The sequence below is a fragment of the Heterocephalus glaber genome, unplaced genomic scaffold, assembly GCF_053883595.1.
Source record: "Heterocephalus glaber isolate CG9 unplaced genomic scaffold, H.glaber_assembly_v1.0 deba00001532, whole genome shotgun sequence".
NCBI classification, from domain to species: Eukaryota; Metazoa; Chordata; class Mammalia; order Rodentia; family Bathyergidae; genus Heterocephalus; species Heterocephalus glaber.
This window is the reverse complement of record NW_028258330.1, coordinates 20,359,543-20,383,988: the sequence shown is the minus strand read 5'-3', so window position 1 is coordinate 20,383,988 and position 24,446 is coordinate 20,359,543. Positions and strand designations below refer to the sequence as shown.

The 24,446-nt window shown below is 44.3% G+C and overlaps 1 protein-coding gene across 3 annotated transcripts in view; it reads left to right on the top strand.

Annotated features, from left to right (window-relative positions):
* Positions 1-22,534, top strand: part of Tgm3 (transglutaminase 3) — a 41,655-nt gene extending 19,121 nt beyond the window's left edge. For all 3 annotated transcript variants that reach the window (XM_021254972.2, XM_087188734.1, XM_087188735.1), the window contains 7 exons: positions 98-233; positions 9,099-9,202; positions 10,890-11,135; positions 14,597-14,905; positions 17,340-17,497; positions 21,351-21,484; positions 21,907-22,534. In XM_021254972.2, coding sequence (XP_021110631.1) covers positions 98-233; positions 9,099-9,202; positions 10,890-11,135; positions 14,597-14,905; positions 17,340-17,497; positions 21,351-21,484; positions 21,907-22,054 — 1,235 coding nt within the window. In that variant the 3' untranslated portion in view covers positions 22,055-22,534. The remainder of the gene's footprint in view (positions 1-97; positions 234-9,098; positions 9,203-10,889; positions 11,136-14,596; positions 14,906-17,339; positions 17,498-21,350; positions 21,485-21,906) is intronic.
* Positions 22,535-24,446: the final 1,912 nt, after the last annotated feature.

Genomic DNA, 24,446 nt, shown 5'->3' with positions numbered 1-24,446 from the left:
TGTGACGTACCTTTGCTGGGGCAGTGGACACCAACAGGGTGTGCCACGGTGCCACCTCCGCCACAGCCTGAGTGCTCACACTGACCTTCACTTGCAGTGCTGCGCTGCTTGGGGATTCCCTCCCGGGTGATCACCAACTTCAACTCCGCTCATGACACAGACCGAAACCTCAGTGTGGATGTCTACTACGACCCCATGGGAAACCCACTGGACAAGGGCAGTGATAGTGTGTGGTGAGTACCTGGCCCTTTCCCTCCACTCTGAACTCCATGTCTGAGCAGCTTCTTGTGCTCCCCTTCTCCTGATAGCCAGCTCCATATGTTGGAGGGAAGTAACATGCCAGTCCATGGTTTAGGATGGAAATGCTGCCAAAGCTGATTTCACACCTCCAGGAACCCAGAGCACCTCTTCCACATCCTCTGCAGAATCTGAGTCTATTCTGTCTTGCTGCCCTCAGATGAAGGGTCTGATTCCAATGAAAGACATAATCACGGACTCCATGAAATCACATAGAGTAGGATCCATCAGATTTGATACTGCTTTAAAAGATAAAGATTGAAGGTATTGATTCTCCAGTAAGGAAGATGAACTTATTTCAGTCCATGTGACTTAAAGATTTTCTTAAAGAGAATTAGAAAAGCAACATTTTCTCTTAATGTACATGTACTTATTACATACTGCAGTTGACAGGATAAGAAATTTTAGGGTTTTTCTGGATTCTAGATGAAAATAAGAAATTTTGTGTATATTTAGTCATATATATTTCTAACCATAAGTATCTCATGTGCACATGTTATCTATACACACATATGTGCAATTTATCTTAGACGCCAAATAGAAATAGGTTATTTATATGACCTATTTATAGAATAGGTTATATAAACTTATAGAAATATATAACTCCATTATTCTATTTAAGGATATATCATATGCCAACTTATTACAGAAGGCAGTTGAAAATGATGATCTGCATCTATGTGCACACATAGATGCATATGTGTCTCTCTGTGTAATGCACCATGCACATTTCAATAGTTGATTGTTTTACTCCATTTTAAAGGATACGTACACACACAATTGCTCACAGGCACGTATATAGTTAGATAATTACATAGCTGAAGCCATCTTACTTCCAGGTGTTCAACTTTGATATGGTCTATATAAAATATCCTTTATTATCTATTATCCTCAGAATAAGAAGGTTCAACTTTTCTCAAATATGCTTACTGCAACTAGTGGAATAAAGCAAAATAAAAAATATAAAGAAATGGAAAAAGCTGTTAACACAACAACTACCTTATGCCAACAAGTGTACTGATATAAGTGCCCCCTCCCCTCTGCAGGTGAGGCTCCTGTAATTCACCTATGATTGCATGGATTCCAAGGTTTCCTGAGGTGGGGAAAAAAGCTTATTTTAGGATTTTCTTTCTTGATCAGTACATACACCATTTTCTCTCTAGCGACATCACTACTTGTGACAGGTTTTTTTTTCCACCTTCCCATAAACAAGTGTCTTTTCTTCTTCTTGACTTATTTCTCATACTATTTTGTCTGCAATTTCATTAAACCAGTTCTGACTGCTGGGACAGTGCCATGCCTAGCCTTAGCTTCCTATACAAAAGGAGGTGACTGGTCAAACAAGACGTCTAATCTTTTGCGAGAGGATTCCCTTTGCTATAACACTTCTATAATGATCCGACACCCTGGAACTGTGGGGAGTCCAGACAGCTTAAGCCTCTCTTCCTCTACTGAAAGCATTTAAAGTGCCTTTAGGAGACAAGGGTCGGTAGAGGTTGTGTAGCAATACAGCGAGGTATGTGATGTGCCCAACGGTGATTGAGACAGTAAGTACTGTTATATAAGTACCACGCACTAACTGATTGCACCACTGGAGCTCCAGACAGTAAGTACTGCGGGAACCAGAGAGGGAATTCTCAAGGAGCCTTCAGTGAAATGGGAAGGTGGCGCTTTTAAGCTGAACTTGGAATTGGAACACAGGTATCTTGGCTACTGGCTCACATTTCCATTCCACATCAGCTTAATAACTCATTCCAAATATAATCACCTTTAGGACAAGTACAGGCCCATGAAGATGTCTGTGAGTGTTTCCACTGTCATTTCTGTTGGCCTCAAGGAAGGATGGCAGGGGCTCTGATTAGTCCTGAGGGTCCCATCGCCCCTTACTCTCTCAGCCCTTTTGCTGACCTCTTCTCAGAAAGCAATGGAGCTAATGGTCATGCCTCTCCCATTACCTACCAGCGGTGAGTGGAGAACCAATCCTGGATGGTATTAGGACAGGAGTCCTGAGCCCTAGTTCCAGCCCGACTACCACTGTGGGACTTGTGCAAGCCACTTCACCCTTCTGGCCTCAAGTTTCCCCATCAGTAAAACCTAAGGGAGTTGACCTTGATGATTACTTAAGTCTCTTAGCAACTTGATTAATTGTATTCTCTGTAGTTCAACCCACCCTGCTACCCATCCCAAGGGAGCCATGTTTCCCCTTCTACATTAAGTGCTGAACCAAGAGTCATTTTCTGCCTGGAATGGATTACTGACCTATTATTATAAAGACAACCTGGGTTTGGACAGCCAACCTTTGGTCTTAATCTTTGTGTGTTATAAATATTGGAAGCATTAGAATTGTGTCTAGTAGTAAAATGAATATCAGTGAAGTTGATCATCTGAAAATGCTTAGTAATAATAACAGCAACAACTCATAATTTGCTGAGCCACTGTTGTGTGCCAAGTACTGGTCCAAGTGCTTATATTTGTTCTTCACATTTGAGGTTGGCCATGTTATTATCATCCCTGTCTTATAGTTGAGGGAACTGAGGCATAGAGATTGAATAATTTACCCAACAACACATAACTAGAGGTGTTAGAGAGGAGATATGAACTCAGGCAGATTTGTAATCATAAAAATGCCATAGAATGTTGTTATTATTCCTGAATGATCTCTCTAACCTTGAGATTTTCCAAAGATTTCTTAAAATTTTCCAGAGGAGTTTGGCTGGACATCACCAGGGGCTCTGCTTGGGTTGGTACTGTCCATCCCACTCTGGTAGAGAAACTGGTTCTTTTGTACCCCCTTAAACATCACATGCTACTTCTTTGTAAGTCTAAACATGTCTCAAGGGCTCCATGAAGAAAAATGATTTGTCCCAAGTCATGAATTAGTGACCAGGCAAGGGGTGGGATATAAATAGTACTCAACCAAGCCAAAAGGCATTAGGACTGAAAAGGACCTGAGAGAGGAACTGCTCATGTTATAGATGAAAAAACAAAGGGTCAGAGAGAAGTGTAGTCAGCCCTTCTAATCTATGAGATCCACATCCACAGATTCAACCAACTGCAGATCAAAATGTAGTTAGGTCTGCAACGTACTAAGTATGTACTGAGACATACAAACTTCTTTTTTCTTGTAATTATTCCGTAAACAACACAATTTAATAACTATTAATGTAACATTTAATTTATACCAGGTATTATAATTTAAAGTCTAGAGGATGTTTGCAGAGTATATGGAAATACTCTACTGATTTATATAAGGGAGTTGAGCATCATGGATTTTGGTGTGGTAGGATGTCATGGACTCAATCTTCCATGGATACTGAGGGACAACTTTTACTTGTCTAGGAGTAAGCAGTTAGAGATATTTAGGCACTCTATGTAAGTGTATGATATGTTAAACATGTTCCCACCGTTTTGAACCACTGATGTTATAAACAGATCTGGTCACCTTTGTCGGCCTTTTTACTAATAAAAAGGGCATAAGTGGACCATATCTAGTTAGTTTCTTGAATTTGAATAATTACTGCCCAAATATGAATATTAATTAATATGCATACCAATCAAAAATTATAATAATCAACAAGTTTATTTTATTAAATGTAAAAGAAATTTATGTATATTCATGGATCATTTATCAATAATTAATTCTCTAAATTTTAACATAGAAATCTTACAATACCCCATTGCTAGGGTATATAATATTCATTTACAACTGCTGTACCACACAAATCAGCTAAATTATAATTTTTTATACCATTTTAATGTTTTCCTTAAGGAACTGTATTATGATGACATCTGGTCTGCTAAATCAATGCCTTTCTTTGCATTACTTTAATCAAAGACCCCCTGAGAGGTGGTACAAGCCACCCGAGGGGACAGTCATGCACGTACCACAGGTGGCTCAAGCCAGCCGGAACCACTGAATTCAAAATCAGAGCCGCCCGGCAGCAAGACATACAAATTACAGTCCCTATGGCCCCATCCTTTTTTCTTTTTTTTTTTTGAGACAGAGTCTCACTATGTAGCCCAGGCTGGCCTCAAACTCACAGTGGTGCACCTGCCTCAGCCTCCTCAGTACTGGGATTACTAGCATGTGCCACCATGCCCAGAACATGTTACACTTCTTAACCTCTTTTCCTCAATTGCATTTCCTACCTCACATTTCCTACCTCTAAAATGAAGGGCTAGATCAGGAATCCTCTGTGATTCTTTCCAGGTGTTTCTTTTAACCCCATCCAGAGCACCCAACAGGATACATTTTTTTCTAAGTCATTCTGCTCATGCCAGTGTTTTGGCTTGAAAGACAAAGGGTCCAGAGTCTTCTTCCCTTTCTCAGAGGCAGGAGGACCCCTTGCAAGAGCATTTTGGATGCTTCTTTGCTTCCCTCCTAGGCCATTATGAAGGAGGTCTCTGGAACCTGCTTAATTATTGAGGCAGCAACCAAATGATGTGGAAGTTTGGCCAAGGATATCTTGATGTTTCTGGCTTGTTTTCTTAATTCAGTTGACTCTAGTTCCCAATTTCTACAGACATAAACCTGACTGTACTTGTAGACTTTGCAGAGCTCCAAGGTAGGAGGCAGGAGAAGATTTCTGAGCCCTGCCCAGGAGGTGGAGCTGGGCAGCTGTAGGCACCCACACCTGGGCCAAGGCCCTGGCTCCTAAGGCAACCTCTCCACACAAAGCTCTGCCTCTGAATGTCCGCACACACAGGCCACCACCACCCCCACCCACCCAGACCTGAGGTGGGTTAGAGACTTCGAAGGTCATGTTAGGATTAACATGGCTGGGGGAAGATGGTCTTAATAAATGCTTCAAGTCATTCTGATGCTGAGTCTGTGCTTTTCCTGAGTTCCTGTCCAGGAATCCCTGGAAGCAGGAACAGAGACTAACCTGATGGAGGAGAGTGTATGGCACATGAGAAACCCAAACCAGAGTTTCCACAATGGTGCCAAGAGCTTTTGCAAACACCCCCCTCCAGCATTTGTGACTCAAGTGGCAGTCTTCTCTGTAAGGGAGGAGCCAGGATGTATTTGTTATTTGTTCTGTTTTAAATTCCCACCTTGCAAATAAGTGTTAAAATACAGTTACTCTACTTAGCACTTTTTTTTTTTTAACCAACCTGCCCTTCCCCTAGGCTTCTCTGTCAGAAATAAAGTGATTGTGAGACTGCATTCCCACCATTCTCTCATCCCTTTCTAGGCCCTTTGACCAACCTGGGATCATCTGCTCATACTTCCTCTGCCTTCCCCTTGGTGAATTCTAACATTCTTAGAGTCCCATTCAAAAGGACACTTTGTGGTCTTCCTGGAGACAGTTTTTATGATGATGTTTTTAACAACTGTAGGAAATTTAAAGATGTATATAGACGATCCCCGGTACCAAAAAAAAAAAAGATGTATATAGAAAAAATCATGATGATATTATTGTTCACAAAATTTTAACATTTGAATTAATTGTATATGTATAATTGAAATTATACATTTTGCAATGTTTGAGTACAAGACAGAACTTATAATAAATATATCCTACTCTTTTCCACACCTGGAAACCAATCACTTCACAGTTGTAATCATGTGTTCTTAACTAAATATTACAAGCCTTTCCTTACGTTGTTAACCTTCAAAAATAGGATTATTTTAAATACAACATAAGCCATTACATGTTTGAACTATTATCACTTTCCCTACTATTTCTCATATTTATTTCCCCTTTCTCTCCCTTCTCCCTGAATTCAAATTCACTTCAAAATCATGTGACTTCTCTCTTCCACAGTTTACAGAATCAGCAAATGGAGATAATAATTATTTTCAACTTACAAGGTGTTATAAGGATTAAATGAGCTGATATAGAGGCTAAGGGAGTAGCTCAGTGGTAGAACATATACTTAGCATGTTTCTATCCCAGCATCAAAACAGTAATATTTAACATACAATTTTTACAGGGACAAATCCTACTGTACTTATAGAGTAAGTCTAAGGCAGTTAGCTCCATAACACTTACTATGTTAGCTACTATCATTTATATAATATAATTTCTAAATATTTATTTGTTTTCATTATAGAATTAATCAGTAACTCTCATAAAAAGGAAAACAATAAAAAAATAAAAAAGCATAAAACTTATTTCATAGGCACGATATACATATTATATACACCAAACTGTTAATCATGGATAGATAAGAAAATAGAATTATTAGAGACTAATTTCTCCAATTTTATATACTTTTTTTAATTCAAAAGGATTCCTCATGTAGATATATGTGTGTACATATGTGTGTATATAGACACATATTTTGAAATTTGATTTTCTTACTTTATGATATATTTTAGACTTCTCTCCGTGTAAATAGTAGATTGATTTTTGCTCTGCTCTTTTTGATGGCTGAATGGCTACTGTATGATTGTGCTGTGATTTGTCTGATCATTCCTTTATTGATGAGGTTTTCTTCCAACATTTTTGCTACATCAAACAATGCTGTAGTGAGCATATTTACTTGTATCCCTGTGTGCACTTATGGGAGCTTTTCTATAGAAATTCCTCTAGTGGAAATACTAGCTGGGTGAGTATGCAGATCTTTAAAGGATTTTTATACTGTGCTCATTGCCAGATTGCCTGCACAAAGGTCACACCAATTTAACTCCCACCAGTGGTATGTGACCTCTCATGTTTTCCCACCTGGAAGAAGGAAAACAATGTGATGCATATCATCCTGCACTTTAATCTCTGTCAGTCTAAGAGATGTAATCTATGTGCAGTTGTAATGGTATTTCTTTGTCATTTTAATTTTCTTTGACTAGTAGTGAGGTTAAAACCATTTCCTTATGGTCAGTGATCATTTATATTTCTAGTTAAAATCTCCTGCTCACTGTCTTTTATTAGCATGTTTTTCTTTTTCCTCTTTTTTAAAACAATGATTTGTAAGTACCTTAACCTATGAATGTAATAAATCTGTCTAGCATATATGTTGCCCCTATTTTCTCAACTGCATTGATTTTTTTTTTCCAATCTTTTGTCTTGCTCCTCTTCAGACTGGATAATTTCCACTAATCTATCTTCAAGGTTATTCTTTTTTCCTCTATCTTGGTAATTTTTTTTTTTTTTGGCACCAGGGATCGAACTCAGGTCCTTGTGCTTGTGCAGCAAGCGGCGAAATCACTGAGCTAAATCCCCGGCCCTCTTTCCTTATCTTAATCTCTGCTGATCCACTGAATTATTTAATGTCAGATGGTTTTTTCCAGTTAAAATTTCTTTTTTATTAGTTTTAATGTTATTTTGATTATTTTTAAAATTTTTATTAGTGTATCTTTGCAGTACATAATAATTACATTGATTGTGGGGAGTTGGTATGTGTATATTACACATCATAATTCTATTTCCAACCCCTTCTCCTCTCCCTCCCCCTCTTTCTTTACCTTGGTCCCTTTCCCTTTTGCAAAAAGTCTATTTCCCTGTTTCCTATTTTCTGTCTTTTTTTTTTTTTTTGCAGTTTACTTTATTTATACTTCGGGTTTTTCACATAAGAGAAGTCATACAATATTTAAGATTTTGTGTCTGATTTATTTCACTTAATGTTATGGCCTTGAGGTCCATTCAGTACCAATTAAAAATTTCTATCTAGTTTTAAAAAATATTTTGTATTCCTCTGCCAAGAGTTCTCTTTTCATTCATTTTGAACCTATTTCCCTTTACTTCATAGAGTATACTTATAGTTGCTACTTTAAAATTCTTGTCCAATAATTCCAACATCTAAATTGTTTTAAGGTTCATCTCTGTTGATTGTCCTTCCCCTTGAGGACATGTCACATTTTTCTGGTTCTTTGTGTGTGGAGTGATTGTACCCCGGACAATGGATGTGTCAGTATTCTGTTGTTTTGTTTTAGCAGTTGACCTCAGATAGATTCACACTACAAACTACAGTAGCTCCAGCCTCAGTTCAGGACTTTCATCTCCAGCTGGCCTACTTGTAGTCTGCCTCATTACATGTATGGCTCAGGGATCACCCAGAGGTTTGGGCAGAGTTTATAAACATATTTGGGGCTCCTCTTCCCTAACTCTCTTTCCAGAACACTCCCCTCAACTCTTCAGCAACCCTAGTTAACTCAGGCTCTATTTTGGGACTCAGGTCAGAAAGATGCAGCTGTCCTCTGACTGCGGCCTATCCTTGGGGCAAAGCCACAGAAAGTGAACTCACCCCCTGCTGCATGCTTCCTCCATGTTTTGACTCACCTCCAAAATCTCCCTGATTTATTCCCTCTCAGCTAGTTGTCTTTTCTATTTTTTTTCCAGAGTTTACTGCTACATGTGAAGGAGTCTGTTAGGCATCAATTCAGACCCCAACCAAGAGGCTATGTGGCTCTTATTCAGACCCATCACTCCTGCTGCAACCTCATCCATCTTTAGCCCCCACCAAGTAAAGACATGTCTCCCAGGGAGACACAATCCAGAGCAAAAGCTGGGTGGGTCTACCTGCTGGGTGGCTCCACTGTTTTGCTTCTCAGAGAAAGAGTAGATGGTAGGTAAAGCTTTGGCTTTGGAGTTAGGCATATCTGGGTCCAGACTTTGCCGTTGTTAGCTGCTTAATGTCTCTGAGCCTCAGTTTCCCATATGATGAAGTAGGCCTAAACATAGTCACCATTTCACAGTCTTGTGAGAATTTCCATGAAACAGTGCTCTCCAGCACTTAACACAATAGCTGGCACAGGGTTAACTCACCCCACAAGGATCAAGGTGCTGTTCTCTCCAGTCAGCCACCCCCCTTGCTGTGTGATTTTGGGCAAGCTCTGCAGTCTCTGGTTCTGCCTGCAGGAATTTCCATGTCTGGAACGAAGGCTGGTTTGTGCGGAATGACCTGGGCCCCTCATACAATGGATGGCAGGTGTTGGATGCTACTCCCCAGGAGAGGAGCCAAGGTAAGCCTCTGCTGGGCTTGGCTTTAGCTTGGCTCCAAGTCATGAGCCTCTGTGATCTATAGTAGGAGAGCAGCACAAGGAGCTAACCCAGACCCTTACCATCTCTGCAATATGCTGTGAGGTTAAAACCAAAACTTTTAAAAATAGATGTCCCCCCTGGTTTGGTTTGGCTCCAGATGCTATTAATATGGAGGGGAGGCCTGTCCTGCACTCACTCTGGCTGCTGCTCCTCTCCCACAGAGGCTCAGCCCATGCCAGAGGTTGGAAATAAGCCTTTCCCTGCCAGTAATGATCTTCCGGCACTGCCCCAAGCAGCTGCCCCTCCCAGGCAGTTTCTACCTCATGGCTCCCGTTGGCCCATGGGCTTTAGTCCATAGTGGCTGCTCTGCCCAGAATTATGGCCTACCGGGGCTCCTCCCTTCCTGAGTGTCCTCTGCCAAGCCAAGCTTTCCTTGGGCAGGTCACCTTGCCTCTGTCTTCCCTTTTTTAGTAGGATGGAATCTCAGGCTCTCCAGGAGCCTCACCTCTCCTCTGCCCCCTAGAGCATGTCTGGTCTGTCACTTCAATTTGAGTTGTTTTTTTCAAACACACACACACACACACACACACACACACACACTATGCACACATAGTTTTAAAAGGAGTTAACAATGAAACTTGAGTCTAACCTCACCACATAACCCTTAGCTCCTCTACCAGAAGCAAGATGCATTACCAGACTTGGGGTTGGGAGTCACCTTCAGATACTTTCTAGCCCACTGTTTTTTAAATATCCCATTGCAACCCATTAGTGCTTATACAATCAAGTTAATGGGTTGTGACCATCATTGTAAGAAATGAAAATGAAATAGAATGGAAACAAAAACAATAAATTATCGGGGTGCATTGGACCTAATAAAACTAAGTATTGTCCTGTGAAATTTTTGTTTCAGTATTACACATGTTCCAGGACAGCAAATGTATTTCTTTCTAAGGATCACAGCCAAACAAAAAAACAAACAAACAATAAGTCACTGTTTCAAGCACGTAAAAAATTGTGTGGGTGTTTAAACAAAGAGTTTATTTATTTTGTAAACATAATAGAATAATCTTTCTATACTGCTACACCTTGCTTTCTTTCAGCTGGACACATCCTGAGTGAAACTCTATCTCTCTATCTCTTTCTATCTATCTATCTGTCTATGTATCTATCTATCTATCTTCTATGTAAGCTACCAATGCTGAGTGCTATAGGAGCAAGGTGAAGGTCAGGCCTTGGGTGCTTGGAGAAGCAAGAGGTCCTGTGGGCTGGGTATTCAGGGAAGTCTTCCAAGAGTAATAGGGCAATGACTTTCTAGGGTAGAATGATTTGCAGAGGTAGAAAAAAGGAAGCTGTTCTGAATATAGATAGCAAGACTTTGCTCTTTAGGAAACAGACTGGCAGCAGTGGGTCAGCTCAGTTTAGGTAACCTGGGGAGGCAGAGTGGAGCCAGTTCTAGGTAGAAATGGAGCTGTACCTGGGTGCCATTGCAGAAAGATAGCACTGGGAGGGTATCTACTGAATGCCAGATGAGACAGCCTGGCCAGGATGGAGACAGGGATTGATATGGCCAAGTGGATGGCCCTCAGGAAAGCAGGCCATGAGCAGGCTTTTGTGCATAGGCCTAGCCTTGGCATATGTGTGTCCAACCTCCACACCTCCCACCAGGGGTCTTCCAGTGTGGCCCCGCTTCAGTCATCGCAGTCCGAGAGGGGGATGTGGACCGGAATTTCGACATGCCCTTCATCTACTCGGAGGTCAATGCTGATCGCATTACCTGGATCTATAATGCTTCCAACGGTACCCAGAAGCAGAACTCCATAGATACTCGGTCGGTTGGCAGGTACATCAGCACCAAGGCAGTGGGCAGCTACTCTCGCATGGACATCACAGACAAGTACAAGTACCCAGAAGGTAGGAGGGGTGATGACAGGGTGGTGCCCCACAGGGCTCAGTGGTGGGTGGGTGGATTTGAGAGTGGAAAGAAAAGGACTCATCTCCACCCTATCAGATCCCTAAGTTTTCAGTTCTGCCCAAATGGGAGGATGGCTCCCTGGTGTCAAACACCCAACTGCTCTGCTTTCAGTGGGTACAGAAAGATCAAGGGCAGCTGCCATGCCAGCAGCAGTGTGCAGTAAGGGACAGAAAGCTGTCAGCCCAGCTCATCTCAGTTGCAGAAAGGGGTGACAGCAGCACGAATGGACATCACACAGAGAGACAAGGCCCCCATGGGAGGTTCCAAGGGTTTGGGGAGATATTTCTCCATCAATCAGCTTTCCTAGCCTCCAAGAAACAGAGGCAGAAAATACCATTTGAACAAAGAAATGGATGAAGAGGCCCAAAGATGTGGGCTTGTGCCATGTACATTTGGAGCTCCCAAGAAGCCAGGTGAGCTGTGATTACATAGGAAGACAAATTCCCAAGTCCCACCAGCACTGGTCCCCCAGGGTCACCTTGGAAGGCCAAGAGCTATGAAGCTGCCTTTACTCTATCGTTTTTACTCAGAACTTGTTTTGGGAACCAGCCACACAGTAGTCTCATTGGTGACAAAAGTCTTTCATTTGAAGGTGAAGTTCATTTTTAGAAACAGCCCAAAGTAATTTAGCACTTGCTCTACCAGGACATGGTCACTCTTTAATGGGGTCAATAGTTTACTGTTTCCAAAATTCTTGAAAATCATTGATTTATTTTCTCCTCACAGTCAGTTCCAAGGAGTCAATAAAAATACATTATCCCCTAAAACAAACTCTCTTTGAGCAACTTCTGGCTGTTGGTGTTGGCCAGAGCTTTCAAAAGAGGAAAGCTGAGGAGAGGAGATGGGGTCTAACTCCAAGGCCAAGGGGACGGTCCCACTGGGTGCTGGTATTTCAGGACATTTTGAGGCACAACTGTTGGGTAATGAGATTGGCGACCTCAGTTTGACCCCCTTCTGTCTCTGCAGGCTGCTTCCAGGGTTGAAGTCAGATGGACCTTGTCCTAATCAATAAACAAGTGTTGAGCCTGTCAACCTAAAAAAGTAATCAGAATGAGAGTCTCCAAAATATAACTATTTATTTGCAAGCAGCAGAACATTGCAATGGAAATGCACCACACTAGTAAACTATAGGCATATTCACGGAGATTGAAGCAAGGAGACAGTTCTAAAGAGAAAAACGGAAGGGTTACATCAGATATTTTGAGACAGTAATTTTTGGCCACAGTGATTAATAGCCAGGGTAACATCAGTCCAAGGTTCAACAACCAGTTGCTAGGCAGATGTCCTTGGAGAAGTACTTTTTGTGTAAGGTTGTGGCAGTCTCTGTGAAAGTTTGTGGCTCTAGAAGAGTCTTTTGGAATACTTACTATGAAGCAGTCATGTGTAAGAACCCTTTGTTCTAACCTCCTGGTTTTATTTATTTTTATTAAGGCTGACCCAAGTGACTCCATTTTGGCTCTCACAACTTTCACAAGCTTCACCCAAGTGTCTGCTCCAGGCTGGGCCCTGGGAATGCAGCAGAGAACACTGCAGATGGGCCTATGGGGGAGGCAGGCATAGAACAAGTATGTTCAACTACAAATATAAGCCGCAGGGAACAAATTAACTGGGGCAGAAGGTGAACACCAGCCTTACCATTTAGAACTGTGCAACCCCAAGCAGGTTTCTTGTGGCCTCTGACCCTTCATTTCCTTGCCTGTGAAACTTGACTAGCAATGCCTGTCTTCAGTTGGATTTCAATGCACAAATGCACACAATGTGCCAAGTGAAATGTCTGGCACATAGCTAGGACTTAAATAACAGAGTGATCTTTATCCATTTGAACATCTGCAGCATACCTGGATTAATGCCTTCCCAAGGTGACTATTTTGCAGGCCCTGTCTACCTGGATATATGAGCCTGTGAGTTTTCCTATCATTCTTACACATTGATGCTGCTTCTAGGGGGCTCTGGCCATCCCAGCCACACCTCCTGAGTGACAGAGAAGGGTAGGGGTGGAGTGGCCCCTGCAGGACTCCTGGCAATGCTTCAGCCTCTGCATGATGGCTGGACAGGTCAGCTGCTGATGGTACCTAGCTCTTCTTACTTAATTGTACCAGCTTGTCTCAGAAGGCCCCAGGGAGAAAAGCTTGTAAAATGGGTTGCTAAGCATTTATGCAATCAACATCATGGTCAAAAACAAAAGCAGGAAGTTTAGTCTTGAGTAAGCACAGCAGATGACCTATATAGGCATCCAGGCTCTGAGCCTCATTGTGCAAACACACTGGGTCGAGGTCCTGAGCACTGGAGTCTCAGATCCCTGCACAACCATCAGCCCTGGCCGTGGACTTACACCTCGACCAGAGAATGGAGGGGCACCCAGAGGAACCCAGCCCACCAGGAGCCCTCAGCTCGGGTAACCTGGCTGCCTCCTTATAGTAGGGAGTGGGGAGGAACCTTACACTAGGGCTCCAAGCACCTGGGGACTGGCCCCTCCCCGCTTGCATCTAATCCCCAGAGTGGCTCCAGGCCAGCTGCTTCTTCTTGAACCTGATGGATTTGGCCCCTGAAGTCTCAACCAGGTGTTATACGTAACTTGGGGAAGGGCTTGCTGAATTGTAAAGTGCTTATCATAAGTTGTCTGGTACCTTGGAAAATTCACAAATTGGCTAGGGAAGCCAAGGGACCATCCCTAAGGCCTTCAGGTATAAATCCGGTCCTTCCTCCAAGGTTCTTGGACATTTGGCCCAAGCACCTTCTCCATCCTCATGCAGATCTGTTTTCAGGTCAAGGCCAGGAACTTTGTGTGAACTGCTTAGTCAGCCTGGAACAGAGACTTTGCAGTTGGTCACTCAGTAGTTAGTGCCCCACAGGCCTTTTCAGGGACCATCGCCACCAGGGCTCTTCGTGGGCTCCTCACACCTCACCTTCGCAGCACCTGCAACTCGAGTACAAGTCCAAAACCCATGCATTAATTCAGTCCTTGCATTTTTGAACCCTAAAATCTCTTGACAATTCACACTGCTCATAACTTGGAGCCATTCCAGCTATGGAGACCTTGGTCCCTCGCTACCTCTCGTAATACCTCTAGGCAAGGGCAGGGGTAGGTGAGGATGTGTTTTGACGTTTTTTAACAAAGTCAGTTTTAAATCAAACCTTGTTTTTGCTTATGAATTCATCTTAAAATTTAGCAGCTCAGTTTTTGTTATTTGTTTTTAAATGATCTTTGGTTCCTTAAGTCTCATAATAGACTTATCATCGAAAAATTAAAAGTAAAAAACAATCAATCAGTCACTTGCCTGGAGCAGCTTGGTGGCTCAACCATAGAGTAGTCCCAGTTCACCCTTCCTAGCAGGGCACTGTCCTTTGCCCAAATTGCTGCCACATCCCTGAGATCCTTCTTTCTTTTCCCAACACACAGATTCCAATGAGGAAAGACGAGTGCAAGAAAAGGCCTTGAGCAAACTTAAACCAAATCCATCATTTGGCGCAACATCTGCAGAGGACTTGCCAAGAGAGGAACGGGCACCCAGCATCTCTGGGAGATTCAAGGTGAATGGTGTATTGGCAGTGGGCCAAGAAGTCAACCTAGCCCTGCTGCTCAAAAACTTGGCCAGTGATAGGAAGACAGTGACAGTGAACATGACAGCCTGGACCATCGTCTACAATGGCACACTTGTACATGAGGTGTGGAAGGGCTCTGCCACAGTATCCCTGGACCCTGAAGAAGGTAACTTGAGCTATAGTTGGTGAGTCCATGTGTGTGAGGTAGTAAATAGACTGTTGGGACTGGAGGGTTCCTGGCAGACTCCAGGACACCCACTGACTAGGGTCAGAGCAGTGACAGCCTCAGTGGTTAAGCCTTGGGTTTTATATTCCAGAAGTTACTGACTCTATGAATAGCACAAGTCATGGTGGCTCCAACCAAAATCCTTTTAAGCCCTAGAAAAGAAAGGAAGGAGGGTTTGTCATGGCCTGATAACCCTACAGCTGTACACTACCCTGAAGTCTTTACAAACTACCTCACTTGACCTTCTAAAAAGGGTGGATTTCAAGATCCATATTATATAGGCAGAAATGAGGCTTAGAGAGATTTGTAACTTGTTTCAGAGATTAACTGTCATACCTAGTAATTGGCAATGCCCAGGTCTTGGTTTCCTGATGGTTAATCCAGCACCACCCTGTGTTTGCTATTTGTGTTGCTGCCAGACCTCCCACATGCCGCCCCGCCCCCACCTCCCTTCACCCCACAACCGACCAGTTTGGTTTTGGCCCTGGATGGGCTATAATATACAACGGGGTCATGATTCCTGGCCCAGTGCTTCCCCACAGCTGCCAGGATGTGAGTGGAATTTCTTGATTCTTGACAACAGAGATGGATTTTCTTGAAGATCTGAGCACTTTGGAGGAACAGCAACTCCTTGCCTCAGAGTAGCAAAGAAGGGAAGGGAAGGAGGTGGAACAGAAGAAGATGGATGCTGTGGGATTAGAATGCAGGTGCGCCCACATTTCAGGCTGTTATGAAAAGTTTGGGCTTAAAAGCAGATTAATAAGGGTAGGGTGACTATTTGCCTTACATAAAGGAACAAATAGAAACTGATTAATTATACAGCCCATCTCAAAAAAATTCTACACTTGATCTTACCCAAAAGGCCACGAAGTGATATCTTGAAAAAATTCTGTCAGCCAGAGAAATTGAGATGTGTTGCATTGTCAGTAGGCAAATCCCCTAGCAGTCTGCCTTCTGGCAAAATTTTGGCAGAAATCTCAAAATAAGAAGCAATTGCCTGACTACTATTTACTTTTTCTTTTTTTTTTTTGGTACTGGGAAACGAACTCAGGGCCTAGTGCTTGCCAGGCAGGCACTGTGCTGCTGGGCTACATCCTGGCCCTACTATTTACTTTTGAAGCTCAAAAGAAGAGCATTTTTCCCCTCGTGCTGAGGATTTAACCCAGGGCCTTGCACATGCAAGGCAAATGCTCTACAATTGAATATGGCCACTGTTCCTCCTCTAGCCAAGCAAGAGCTTATTTCTGCAGGCCAAAAATAATCCTTGTGAAGGAAATTTTTTAAAAAATCCCTTTGCATGAAACAGCAGAGTGAAATGAAAAGCAGGAGGGGAAGCAGGTGAAGTAGTCCTGGGGCCCTGACGATGTCATGTACTTTGCTGGGTGACCTTGGATGTGTCTCCTTCCCTTTCTGAGCATCAGGCCTGAGCTGAGAGGGTCTAGCCACTGGGAGGGCTGGACCAGCTGGAGCAAGTGTCTGTCTTTTCTACATTAGAAACAAGCACAGCAAATTCCTCCAGTACTATGAGCAGAGGCAGCTTCCTCCTCCCAGTCTCACCTCTAGGCCACCCAGCATAACCACCTGAGGGAGAGCAGAGCCCAGGACCAGCAGAAGAAGAACAGGGCCCTGTGGTGTACATGTCAGAAGATGAGAGGCTTCAAAGCCTGGAGAGGACCCAGGCATAGGGAGAGAAGGTGGAGGAGGCAGTGCCATGTGAGCGAACCTGCCAGCCAAAGGGTAGAGGGCACAATGAGCAGTGCGGCAGGTTCTTTAAGGGGAAAGGTGAATAGGGCGCAGATGATGTGGGGCCAGGTTAGGGCCTGCACTTTACCCCTAAGGTAGTGAGGAGCCATGGAAAGTTTTTGTCATGACTTGGAATAGGAAAGACATAATTTAGAAAAATGCATTGTCTTACAAAGCTTTGTCTACTGGTGTGGGGGTGATTCGGAAGCAGCAGGGCCCCAAGGTGGGATGCTACTTGGAGATGCTGCTGCAATAGAACCCCAGGGTATTTGATGACTGGGAAGATTCTAAACATTTATTTAGCCAATGCCCTGCCTTCCCTTCCTAGTTATTACTATGTTGTCATCGTTATTGTTAATGCCATTAGGCAATGTTTCCCGGAACTGGGAGAAGCCGCTTACCACAGTCCCTGGAAGCTTATACTTTGAGGAGTCTCCCCGGCCAGTTTGAGTCCTGGTCTCTCCTTCAGTCCCTGCTCTGGAGTCCACTCACAACAGGACCTGGCCCAAACAGGGGTCAGTCAAGCCCTCAGGCTGCAAGTGCTCCTGCCAGCTCTCCCTGGCTTGACATCAGCTCTGAAGAGAATGAGCACTTTCTCACTCTCCATCCATCCCCTGGCTTCTCCTTACAGAAGTGCAACATCCCGTGAAGATTACGTATGCCCAGTATGATAAGTACCTGAAGGCAGACAACATGATCCGGACCACAGCTGTATGCAAGGTGTCTGATGAGGCTGAGGTGGTGGTAGAACGGGACATCATCCTGGACAACCCCACCTTGACCCTGGAGGTAAGGGGTGCCAAGGGTGCCTCCCCTAGCAAGTCCAGTCCCCAGGAACTCACTGGCCCCTGTCACCTGCAGCTCTGCTAGACCACAAAAGAAATCTTTTCCTGCTGGGAGGGCAGAGAACTGGGCTCTGAGTGGACCTAGCATCAACCAAGTGGATCTGCTCAGGCCAGAGCTCTTGCTCCCTTCTGGCAAGATAAATGGGCACATTTGCCTGGCAGCTTCTTTGGCTCCCATTCTAGACCCACTGGGGATATCGCTAGAGCCAGGCTGGAAGAAAGGACCCTCTCTCTGGCCCATTCACCCACTTGCTCAGCTGCTGAGCATGGGCTGTGTTCTGTGCTGGCACAGGTTGTGGTTGGGGTCCATGGCGATCGCACGTGGCCACAGCCACCATTCATGGAACAGATCAGAAGTGGGTATCACTCGCCCGCACCTCCCACTCTCTAGAACCCAGGAATGCAGAATCATGGCCTCCTAGGAGCCTAGTCCCAGGCCTTTCACACCTGAGTAAACCAAACTCAGAAACATGGGAGCAGTCTGTTACTGCCAGAGCCAGGGCTAGACCTCAGGCCCCAGAATCCCAGCCGTGCCCTTTCTAAGTCACCCAGTCACCAGCAATAACATCTTCAAAGTGGTTGAGTCTAAGGACTCCTCTCCCAGACTGCCACCCAAGCATGCAGGGGTTTGTGAGTCTGCAGGAGGCCCCAGGTGCCGCTCTATCCCTTCCTCAGCACTAGCAGGAGCACCCATGTGCCTCCAAGCCCATTCTTCACCTTCCAGCCCCTGGGCCCCACCCACCAGCCCAGGCCCAGGCAGCACATACCTGAGGGGAAAAGGACTGGACAAGGGCAGAAAGGGCAGACAGGTGGTGGGCAGAGAAAATGTTATCTTCCCTTCCCAAAAGGCCCATGACCCAGTGCTCCCCCATCTGCCATGTCTACCACCTGCCTTCACTGGCTGTCCTATCTAATCCACTGCTGGCTTCCCAAACACACCATTGCTGGAGGAGCAGGGTAATTGCTATGCCCTAACTGCCAGGGTTCCTGATTTAGAGGTCAGGGGGACCTAGGGTACTCACTCTGATGTGGTGTCCTGTTCTCTCCTACAGCTGGTCTGTGATGAGCCTTTTCACTGTGCTAGTTATTCTGGTCTGTGCTTCAGGATAGGGGTGGTTTTATCTCAGAGGCTAGTGATCCAGGGTCTGGAGAGCCAGTGTAGGAACAGCAGAGAGGGACAGTCACTCTGACCTTGGGCAGTGCAGCCAAATGGACTAAAAGGGCAAATGGTATTTATCTATGCCCCAATATTTATCAGCACTGACACTGAGCAAGTTCTTTAACTTAGTCTCAGCTGCTCCAACTCTGTCATGGAATAAGGTGCTTCCTTGGCAGAGTGTCACATTTCCTGACCCCCCCCCCCAAATCAGGCCTGATCCCATATATACCCTGAGAACCTTCTGTCCTCTTCCTTCATGGCATTTTCCCAGCTGAGATCATACCTTTACATGTGCAGTGATTTGGTCCCTACCTGGCTACAAACATCAGGAGGGCAGCTGCTGCCCATGTTGTGGGCTCATCACTGTCTCCCCTGCACTGTACCTTAGTGTAGGCAGCCACAGTGTACTTCATGGATCATGATTGGAACAGAGCTATTGGCTCTCCCGGAGGAGAGCTGGCATTGTCATTGCTTCTGTGTCCCCTCATGGTGCACCATCTCCCACTTCACAAGGAATTCCCAAGAACACTCCCCATTTCTGAGGACACAATGGGCAATTGAGTGTCCATTCTAACATGTGAAGCTAGGAAATGACACTGGGTATTGGCCAATTCAGTTATGAAAATATTCGCCTTAAAAATGATCAGTGTTTAAAGAAGTTAAATTTTCCTGTTATGTTTTCTTATTTAATAACCTCAAACCTCCTTATCCCCCCTTTTTTTTTTTTTCGTACCAGGGATTGAACTCAGGACCTCGCTCTTGCCAGGCAGGCGCAGTGCCACTGAGCTACATCCTGGGTTCCCATTATCTTTTATTCAACACTTTTGCCCTACATCTTTCAGATTTCCCTATCAAGTCTACTTTATCTCTAAAGATCCCATAATACCTTTAGAAAGGAAATCAGAGCACACATGGATTAAAAATAGGCTATTGTGAAATTTCTTGTTTAATCTTTATAAAATATACCTGGTCTCCCTTCTTTCAGGCACATTCTCTATTCTACTTAAACCTCTGAAGAACTGAGACATTCTTGTCTTGACTGAATGAATCAATGCATAGCTCACTCCGAGCAGGGCACAGGATTTTAAATTAATGAAGGTGATCTGTATGAATAGAAAACAAAAAATTGGGGTAAAATCATATTGTCTCATCTGGCACCAATTGGCAGTTAGCATTGAGGACCTTACACCATGGAATCAGAGGTAAAATCTCAACATCGTCCCAAAGGGTGACGTCCTTCAAATCCATGACCTGTGATCCTCGTACTATCCTTTGGCTACATTTATGGATTCAGGCCAATAGAAGAAGCCAATAATCAACAATAAGGAACAAAAGCAAATACATAGAAGTCTCAAATATGAACACAAAAAACATGGCACCATTTATGTGCTTTATTATATCTCAATAGCATAATGTTGTTTACTCTAAAAGTTACATTATGCATATAAGTGAGGTCCATGAGACCAATTATAGTACATATCATGGTCTCTAAAATGCTTCAGTTATTCACAAATTGTTGGTTGGTATTGCAGGGCCTTTAAAAAAGAGTAAAGGCTTTGGAACCATTTGGGTCCTGCTATTTCCTGGTGTGTGAATTTCCCAAGTTACTGAATCAATCTGAACTTTAGCTTTGTCACTGTAAAACATTTCCTGTGAGGACTAATGACAAGAAAAACAAAAACCAAACTAACGAAAACCAGCACCACACACACACACACACACACACAGTGGTCTTCAAAAATAGAAGAAAAGAAATCCACTAGTTTACAATTTCTATTTCTATTTCTTCAAAACTCTTTCTTCCCTATGCATGATTCCATTTGGTCCCTTGGAGGAGGGGAGAGATAACTGTCCATCTTTATGACTTATGTCTGCCCAGAGTCATGGATGGTTTTTGCAGAAGCATAACACCTTTTGTCTTTTGGGGTAAATAAATCATTCAGCTTCCTTCTCTGACCCAAATCCCTGGCTTCATCTTCTCTGACCCCTGTGTCATCAGAATTTGGCACACAAGGAAACTTCTATGGTTTAGAAGCTTAGCAGGAAATCAATAGACTGGGGTGTCATCAGAGAAGAGGCCTGCATGGAGGTGGGGAGACCCAACACCTGTGACAAAAAGTGGAAGGGGCTGTGAACTAGGTCAGTGGTCACCACCTTCAGTACCTATGGGGTATCTCAGGAAGGGAGGTTCAGGATTTAAGAGAAAAAACAGGATGAATGAGTGGAGGATTCAAGGAAATTAATGTAATTGAATTCAGCATGAAAAACCCTCTAACCCTCTGAGAGCCGGTGGTGGACTGGGCTGTCCTGGGAAACAGGGTCTGCCCTTCCCTGGATGAACTTCACCCAGGGCTTGTGAGCTTGACAGGGACATCATTGCACCATCAGCCTCTGTAAGGTGCCCTGTTTCTGAGCTTAGGCCTCCCGTCCATAGCATGGGGACAGTGGTAATGTCTTAGAACCCCCTGTGTGGATGTTGGGAGGCCACCTGGCACTTAGGAGAGCTACATGGACGACCCTCCCTTCCTTAGTCCTCAGTGACATCCTCCCCATCACTACATCATTCCTCCTAGTCCTCATCAGTGGCAGACAGGGCCAGCAGCCAGCATCCTGACTTGGCAAGTCCTCTCCTCTTCAGGTGCTGGACCGTGCCCGAGTGAGGAAGCCTGTCAATGTGCAGATGCTCTTCTCCAACCCCCTGGATGAACCCGTGAAGGACTGTGTGCTGATGGTGGAGGGCAGCGGCCTGCTGCGGGGCAACCTCAAGATTGAGTGAGTCCCTAGCCTGGGTGGCCAATGTGGGAATGGCAGGAAGGGGACAGGAGGGCCTGCCTGGAGCTACTGGGCAGGGCAGACAGAGTTTCCACTGGTCTTGGGGTCTTCACTCTTTTGGGAGTCTTGGAACTCAAGAATATGCATTTGCACTTGGTTTGGGGGTTCACTAAACCTGAACTCATGGGAGGTCCTGGGCTCCAGAACTAAGAGCTGACCCCTCAGGGCTTAGCATGTTTGGGAGGCTATAAGAAATTCCCCTCCTCACTGAAGGTCACGGGCCTGGAGGGACTAGGTGATACAGGCAGCTGAAGAAGTGGTGATCTTGCCTACCCTCACCAGAGTGGGAGTGGGGCCACATAAGTCAGTGCAGCCTGAGCTCTGTATATCTTACAACACTGATTCATGCTCTTCTTCCTCAGGGTGCCAGCCCTGCGCCCCAAGGAGCGGTCCCGGGTCCGTTTTGAGATCCTGCCCACCCGGAGTGGCACCAAGCAGCTGCTTGCAGACTTCTCCTGCAACAAGTTCCCAGCGATCAAGGCTATGCTGTCCATCGACGTGGTCGAGTGAAGGGCCCTGGTGGCCCCCCATACAAACTTGGGTACCACAGAGCAGGAAGGGCTTGCCAGTGGAGTAAGACTCCTGGCTGCCCATGCTGCCCAGCCTGGGAAGCCCAGTCTGTCCTAAAGGCTGCCAGATGTGGACCTCCAGCACACACCCCCACCTCTTCTCACTCCCAGTCTGAGGCCTGCAACTTGATCACTTTTGCATGTTCCCTGGCCGCTGCCCCCCTGAGGCCACCTGCTTGGTGAGCCCCAAGGCCCTAGTCATCCCTTGAACCCATCAAAGCTTCAGGATGGAACAGCACCTGACCCAAGGACTCTCCAAATGGATATAGGGGAGAAGGTGGTCTAGACTATTTGCTGGTCCCCAGACTTCAGTTGGGGCATTCCTGCTCCTCCCTCAGGTCACTGTGAAGGGAAGGGAATGGTTAATCATCTATTCTGGTATTCATATCCTTACACTCAAATAAACAAGTGCCATCACGTAGCACTATTCTTCCAGACTACTATTTTACTTAAGGTGGTGGAGAAGAGGGGCCAGAGTCATCCACCTGGAGAAGGGATGGCCTTAGGGGGCTTTGTCTTCTGTGTGCCAATGCCCATAGAGAGTGGACCCAGTTCTGCATGCATGCTACCAAGTACAAAAATAAGGACACCTTACAAGCCAATAGAAATTTTTATAGAATGTTTATAGAAAATTTACTAATATGGTGTCCAAAAATGAACAAGGCTGTATGAGGGAGGCTCATCATGCTAAGCTCAAGCTCTATGTGTTGGGAAAATTTTTTAGGTCCTTTCAAAAGTATGAAAGAGTGTATTTGAGAAGACTTCCAAGTATTTACTGAAACTCTTTGCCAGAGCAGACAGCCCCAATCTCTGCTCACACTGGGCTTTCTCAAGCTGTATTGGTCCAATTTCCACTGCTATAACAATACACTTGAGGTTGGGTAATGTCCAAAGAATAAAAGTTTATTTAATTCACAGTTTTGAAGGCTGAAAGTCCAAATAAGAAAGTTAAGGTTTGGGGCAGATAGAAGAGTGTGTAGGCAGGATGTGCGACTTCAGCTAGCCACAGCACTGTCAACTCAGCTGGAATCTTCCATGCCTTCACATGTGCTCTGATGGTTCTTCAGTCTTTGCCCCTTAAAATAACCCCAAGCAGATCCAGTAGTTCCCCTGTCACTTGCACTGATGGATCTAGGTGGATACCCTCAGAGATTTGGGTTCCCTGGGTGCCTCTGTATGCCTAGGGCCCACAGACCTGGCTGAGTCCCTTTCTATTAAGGAAGAGTACTTGATCAAGGGGGCTGCAGCTTTAGCCTGAATGAGGAAGCGTTTCTTGTCTAGGCTGTTCTTTTCATGATACGAGATTTAGTACTCTGATGAGGACACCACAGCTGATGCAAACTTGCAGTTAAGTGGCTCCAAACATCAAGAAAACACGATAGCTTATGTTGAGTGAAATTGAAATGGCTGAATTATTGTGGGGGATGGTAAAAGAAGGAATTGAAAGGTTCAAGGAAGGAAGCATCCAAGAGCTGACATCTTATATGGGGCCAGAACATGCACACATCCACACCCACCAGAGGATTATTTTCCATTAGAGGGCCCAGTAGCCACACCACTATTCATCAAGGTCAAGAATGAGCCCATGACAGAGCAATCAGTATCATTAAAAAATACAGCAGTGGCTTCCTCTACATTTAAAACAAAATAATAGCAACATTGTACAAATAAAGTGTATGAAAAAACTAGTACAATAACCTGGAAGGGAAAAATTGAAATATATTGACATAAATTTCTTATATAACACAGAAAATGGCAAAATACTACCTGAAAATAGATTGTGAGAAGTTAAAGATATATACTATAAAACTAAAGCAATCACGCTGGCATACACATTCCCTGTTCTTTCTACTGCTGGCATACCCATCCCTTTTCCTCACTACTGAAGGCCTATGCATCCCTGTCCTCTCTTCTGTTCTCACTTCTAAAATCCAGTTATAATGAATAAGCTAAGAAAATGGATACAATGTAATACAATACAATGTAATTAAAGATACTCAATTAGTAGAAAATAGTGCAGAAAAAGAGAAAACAGGAGACAAAAAACAGACAACAGGTAAAATGTAAGTACCAATATGGCAGATTTAAACCCAACACATTAGCTGGGCATAGCAACACACATCTGTAATTCTAGTACTTGGGATGCTGAAGCAGGAGGATCACAAGTTTGAGACCAGCCTGGGCTACATAGCAAGTTTGAGGCTGACATGGTGTTATGGCCTGATGTCCCCCCAAAGTCTCATGCGGTTATAGATGGGGCTTTTTCAGAGGTAGCTGGATCTAGAGTATTTGATGCTGGGATTAAGGGTGTGTGGTTACTAAATTAGTCCACT